At 44.2% G+C, this 6,313-nt stretch overlaps 1 protein-coding gene across 1 annotated transcript; it reads left to right on the top strand.

Moving 5' to 3' along the window:
• Window positions 1-563: 563 nt before the first annotated feature.
• Window positions 564-6,100, top strand: RPL14 (ribosomal protein L14). Its single transcript, XM_024198953.2, has 6 exons — window positions 564-642; window positions 1,640-1,741; window positions 3,676-3,770; window positions 4,652-4,751; window positions 5,207-5,260; window positions 5,999-6,100. Exons 1-6 carry the CDS (start codon window positions 640-642, stop codon window positions 6,059-6,061), a joined length of 417 nt encoding a protein of 138 aa, XP_024054721.1. The 5' UTR covers window positions 564-639; the 3' UTR covers window positions 6,062-6,100.
• The last annotated feature ends 213 nt before the right edge of the window (window positions 6,101-6,313 follow it).

Raw genomic sequence — 6,313 nt, forward strand, 5'->3', positions numbered from 1 at the left:
ACCCCCACAAAAGCCAACGGCATTTAAAACGCGCATTACCCATGTGCAGCAAATGCATGGGCTGGTACAGGCTGTACCGTACAGCATCACTACAGGGCATGCGCTGCACCAGCTCTGTGCGCATCCCGCTCTGCGAACTCCAGCGAAGACCCGGCCAGACCCGCGCGCCCTCTGTTCAGCTCGGCGGCAGGGCGCGCGCACACAGCTTCCAGGCCGACGGCCTCTCACGCATGCGCATTACAGTAGGGGAGCGAGGGAGACACTCCCGAGACTACGCATGCGCCTTGGTGAGGCCACAGTCTCTCCCCTTCCCTGCCCGGCATGCTTGTCACGCATGCGTACAAAGGATGAGGTAAAAATCTTGACCCACCCACCGCGATCGTTTGGTACGCATGCCTATTGGAGGAGGGGCGGAAACGATTCCCTGCGACACCCACCGGAACCGCCTGTTGCGCATGCGCACTTAGTAAGGCACTTCTCCCCCCCCCTTTCGTCCCCCGCCCTCGCAGGAGCATGCGCATCTGGAGCGCGAGCTTGCACCCACCGTCTCCAGCGCGGGCGCATGCGCAGTAGGGGATCGGAAGCGGCGTCCGGGCGCAGCGGAAGCCGCTCGCTCCTTTCTGCTCGCGGGCGGCCATCATGGTGAGTGCGTGCGGCCGCGGCCTCCGCTACCAGCCCGGGAATCCCCCCCCGCCAGCCCGGCGCGGCGGGAGCGGGCCCCGGCAGGGCGCTGAGCCGCCGCCTCCCAATGACCGGAGCGGGGCCGGGGCGCGGGGACCCCGTGGCAGGGCCGGGCGGGGGCCACCCCGCTCCGGGAACGTGTTCTGCGGCGCGGGGCTCGGCCACGTCTCCACTGGTGCCTGCTGCCCCCCTCCCCCCCACCGAGGGGAGCCCAAAGCTCCGGCCCGTTGGCGGGGCCCATCGCTTGGCTGGCGGGGCCGGTGGTCGGGTGAACCGCAGGGCCGGGCTGCCGTTGCCAGATTTTGCACAAACCTCCCCCCCCCCCCTCAGCTGAAATGGGTCCGTCCCCCCCCAGCCCGTAACGCGGGGAGCGAGCGTGCGTCTCCCGCGCCACCTCGTACCGGCACCGTCAGCACTGAGCTTATAGCCAGATACCTCCCCCCCCCGCACATCCAGCCGTGAGCTCTGAGTGGCATATTCCACCTCCGACCCTTCGTGTGGGGGCTGCTGCCGAGCTGGTCCCACCCCCGCGCAGACCAGTGCTTGCCTCCCATCCCTAGGGATAATATAGATTCCCTTCCTAGCAGGGCAGGGGAATGGGGGGTGCAGTTTGCTTGGAGTACCACTGACTCCTGACCGAAATGCAAGTGAAATTGTGGGCGACGTTTGGCTGTCCCCTGGTTTCCCTTCTCCTGTAGGGGCCCCTCTCTCTTACCTGAGCCTACCTCTGACAAGAAGGATTTTCAAATGGGATGTACAAAATAGAAACACAAGACGAGAAGGAATAGCTGCATTTTCTGAAATCTAAACTGAAACTGGTCTGAAAGTGCTAGATCTCCTATCCCAGGCCATGGAGCAAAACGGCCCCTGCAATTGAAGGTTTTGTAGATAGCGATTCCTGGTTTTGGTCATACTACTTTTATTCAGACTCTTAATTTCAGTAAAACATTTCTTCCAGGTGTTCAAACGTTACGTTGAGATTGGCCGAGTTGCCTATATCTCCTTTGGGCCACATGCTGGCAAGCTGGTGGCAATTGTGGATGTTATTGACCAGAACAGGGTAAGCTCAGAGACCTGTAGTCTTTTCCTCTCCCCAATTCTTTCATCCTCTATTTTAAAGGTATTTTTTTGTACAATATTAAAATATTTCAGTTTTCCATATATCAATTTTTCCAAGGGGCTTACAATGTTAAGGAAAATGGAATGCAAATACCCATGTGTACTGCATGCTTTACAATTAATCTTTGTACGGAAACTCTTGTTTCCCCTCTCAGAATCAATAGTAAGGATAAGAAGGAAGGTCCTCTAATGCAGGGGTAGGCAACCTATGGCATGTGTGCCAAAGGCGGCACACAAGCTGATTTTCAGTGGCACTCACACCGCCCGGGTCCTGGCCACCGGTCTGGGGGGGCTCTGCATTTTAATTTAAATTAAAATTAAGCTTCTGAAACATTTTAAAAACCTTATTTACTTTACATACAACAATAGTTTAGTTATCTATTAAAGACTTATAGAAAGAGACCTCCTAAAAACGTTAAAATGTATTACTGGCACGCAAAATCTTAAATTAGAGTGAATAAATGAAGACTCGGCACACCATTTCTGAAAGGTTGCCGACCCCTGCTCTAGTGGATCAGTAACTGGTTAAAAAACAGGAAACAAAGGATAGGAATAAATGGATAGTTTTCAGCATGGAGAGAGGTAAATAGTGGTGTCTCCCAGGGATCTGTAGTGGGATAGTTAAGTGCAAAGCAGACTGCGAGGAGTTACACAGGGGTCTCAAAACTGGGCTACAAAATGACAGATGAAATTGAATGATAAATACAATAAACATAGTCCTAACTATACATACAAAATGATGGGGTCTAAATTAGCTGTTACCACTCAGGAAAGAGAGCTTGGAATCATTGTGGATAGTTCTTTGAAAACATCCACTCAGTATGCAGTGGCAGTCAAAAAAGCTAACAATGTTAGGAACCGCAAGGAAAGGGATGGATAATAAGACAGTAAATATCATGTCGCTATATAAATCCATGATACACCCACACCTTGAATACAATGCAGTTCTGGTTGCCCCATCTCAAAAAAGATATATTAGAATTGGAAAAAGTAATCGAAAGGCAAGAAAAATGATTAGGGAATGGATCATAAGAACATACTTCTTAACACAATGTATAGTCAACCTGTGGAACTCGTTGCCCGGAGATGTTGTGAAGGTCAAAAGTATAACTGGGTTAAAAAAAGAACTCTAGATATTTTCCATGGAAAATATCAATGGCTATTTGCCAAGAGGGTCAGGGATGCAACCCCATGCTCTGGGTGTCCCTAGTTTCTGTCAGCTTCTGACGGACGGGATGGATCGCTCGATAAATTGCCCTGTTCTGTTCATTCCCTCTGAAGTACCTGGCATTGGCCACTGTCGGAAGACAGGATACTGGGCTAGATGGACCATTGGTCTGGGCCTGCATGGCCATTCTTGCGTTCATATCTTTCTAAAAGGAGCTGAATACCTGTATTGGATTCTTGTGATTGACAGAGGGACACTACCTCCAAACTCATCTCATCAGTTTCTGTTCTTTTTTTTTTTAATTTTTCCTGTCTCTTATTTGTACTCATTTTCGTTAACGTTTTGCTTCCTGAGTCTCCCTGCTCACCTGACTGAGCCTGTAGTCCTATATATATGAACTGTTCCTACTTGCATTAGGGAGGGGGAAGTTGCACAGAAGTTTTCTGCATCTTTAGTTGCACCTGTGCGAGAACATGCGTCTCCCTTGGCCTTCTGTGTTGGGGAAACAATGCTTTAAATAAATGCTAGTTGAGCTTGCCATAGAGTTTGGGTAGTGTACTCCACTCTTGTTATGTTCTCCAGTGTTCCAAATGCATAGTGCTCTCCTCCAGTTTGTAACACTTTCTTCATCTGAAAGTAACTTTCTGTAGTCTGTCATAGTATATTGGAAAAATGTTAGTGAATCCATTCAATCACTCTTGTTCTAGGCGCTAGTTGACGGTCCCTGCAGTGGTGTAAGAAGGCAGGCTATGCCCTTCAAGTGCATGCAGCTAACCGATTTTGTACTCAAATTCCCACACAGGTGAGTTGTCTTTCCTTTTGGCTGTTTAAACTTGACTTAATGTGAAGCTAATTTACACGGTCTGTTTGTGATTTTGTTTCTAAATTTTAGAAAAGATCATATGGGTGTATAGGTGTTTTCTTAAGTTATCCCCAAAGTCTAATCATCTTTCATAATGTACTAAGTGATTTAATGATGTGTGTGCTGTTAAGACCTAGCAGATCATATGATCATGGTTAAATGTATTGGATTCATTGTTATGAGTATTGACAGTGTGATTGACAAGTAGCAGATTTGACTGAGGCAGATACTAGCCCGTATTACTTACAAGGAAAAGTTATAAATGAATTACAGTAATGCATAACTTCATGCGTTGTCTCCTAAACAATAGACTATGGCTACATATTCAAAGTGAAGTATTCAATATGTTCTTTATTTGAAGAACTATATACCCTATTTGTAGTTGGATTGAGTTCCAAGTCTTTTCTCTCCAGCTTCTGTGATCTATAAAATCACTAAGCCACAATCACTATTGGGTACTACTATGAGACCTACTATGCTGATAAAAGCTTCCATAACTTTGAACTCATAACTTCTGTTTTTTACTAACCATTTTAGGTGAATGCCAAGAGAATAGTATCCCAGTGTATCTTTCTAGATTGCCCCTCCCTTCAATCCTAACTGCCAACACAAGAAGGAAGTTTTAGTATACTTTTACAGGACTTTGATTAAATTTGCTCTGTGTTTAACACCTTTGAGATGTACTAACGATGTAACCTGTCTACTTGGTATTTGACTTCACTTACTTAAAATTGAAAGCTGGAGCAGCACTGAAGGAGTTGATTTGTTTATGATGATAATGCAAATAATGTTGATATATGACATTGTTTGTTTAAATTCAGTGCTCGTCAGAAGCATGTGCGAGTTGCCTGGGAGAAAGAAAATATTAATGAAAAATGGACAGGTACAAGGTGGGCAAAGAAGATTGAAGCCAGAGAAAAGGTATGTTTGATCTTCAGTGTGATATAAAATACTCTGCACTTAGCATGTTACTAAAGTTATCAGATATAATCTAGTAGAAAAATTGAGATTAATGTTGCAGAGTAAGACTAAAGGCAGTGAAAACATGGGTTGTCAAGTTGTAATGTAAATTGTGTTATTGAAAATCAAATGGTTTTACCACTAAATTTAATCATCTATTTTTCTGCTTTGCCATCTCTACAAAATGTTTTTTGTCTGTTCTCTGCATCATCAGACAGTCCCAGCTATGGAGATAAATGGCATGTACGCTGATTTGTAAATTCATTTTAGTGGTGGTTTGCAAAGTTCTTTTGCGTTGTCTGGCTGAAAAGCACAAAATATATTTATTTTTTGCAATGTTACATTTAACTGTTTAAGGAATTAAACACGGAAGATTTTAGTTAACTTTTAACTGAAGTGCAAATTTTCTTCAACAGAAAGCCAAGATGACAGATTTTGATCGCTACAAGGTCATGAAGGCAAAGAAAATGGTAAGTGGTTAAATGTATAGCTGTCTTTGGATAGTTGATTTGTGGTGTTTTAAAAGCAAATCTAGCTCTTTATTCTGAATCAGATTCAAATACATAATTCCTTATACTAATTTTTCTGTTCATTTTGGACTCAGACTTGCAGAAAACTAGAGAAGCAATATAAATTTGCCCTTTGAGTTAGCTGATGCTTGTTCATCGCTGTTTTTCTTTTTAAACACTTAATTCAAGTTCAGTCTATATTTCTCTCCTTTAACTCCATGCTAGTCTTCAAGGCTATGTACCAGACATCTCTACAGTTGAGAACTGAAGCTGTCTCCAAAGTTCATTGATCCTTTGTGAGGGATTGCTGTTGACAATATGAAACACTACTTTCCCTCTTTTTCTCAGAGCCACACATTGCTTTAATAGCAATGCTGCCAAACTGTGAAAAAATAAACTGAGTAGGAGTCTCACGCAGACTTGTAGCAGGGCACTACAAGTAGGCTACCAGTCTGACAGCAGTCCTTTGCCACTTGGGCCATCGAAGTGTCAGAAATATGTCACACCACTATATATAGTGATGTGATATCTTTCTGCGATTTCAGTAAAACCTACATCTGCCGACCAAAGAGTGATTATGCTAAAAAGGGGAGAATTTGAAAACCCAGAAAGTCATGAGTAGCACAGATGTATATAGATTGTGTTCATTTGCTGCTCTTATTAGACTTAATGTTACAAAATTATTTCTTTAATTTACAGAGGAACAGGATCATCAAGCATGAAGTAAAGAAGCTCCAGAAGCAATCTTCAAAAAAAGCATAAACTGTCAGTAATCAAATAAAGTTCCAGTTTAATATACAATTAGTGTCTGTCTTTGTGTTGTAATATTTACAAATATTAAGGTAATGTGTGTATATATATCACTTAGGGTCTTACACAACAATAAGTAACTGCCTGAGTAATTTACATTGCTATGAGTTGGCAGTGCTCAACACATCACGAGAGCAGGCCCTAAACCAGCAATGAGAAATGAGTTAGTTACTGCTGCTCACTTTTCATGTGCTTCTGGATTAC

This window comes from Terrapene carolina, unplaced genomic scaffold, assembly GCF_002925995.2.
Source record: "Terrapene carolina triunguis isolate 2854851 unplaced genomic scaffold, T_m_triunguis-2.0 Scaffold84, whole genome shotgun sequence".
Classification (NCBI taxonomy): domain Eukaryota; kingdom Metazoa; phylum Chordata; order Testudines; family Emydidae; genus Terrapene; species Terrapene triunguis.

Coding starts and splice junctions, on each gene's coding strand:
- RPL14 (XM_024198953.2), top strand. Junction 4,752..5,206: donor AGATTGAAGCCAGAGAAAAG/GTATGTTTGATC, acceptor TTTCTTCAACAG/AAAGCCAAGATGACAGATTT. Junction 5,261..5,998: donor TCATGAAGGCAAAGAAAATG/GTAAGTGGTTAA, acceptor TTTAATTTACAG/AGGAACAGGATCATCAAGCA.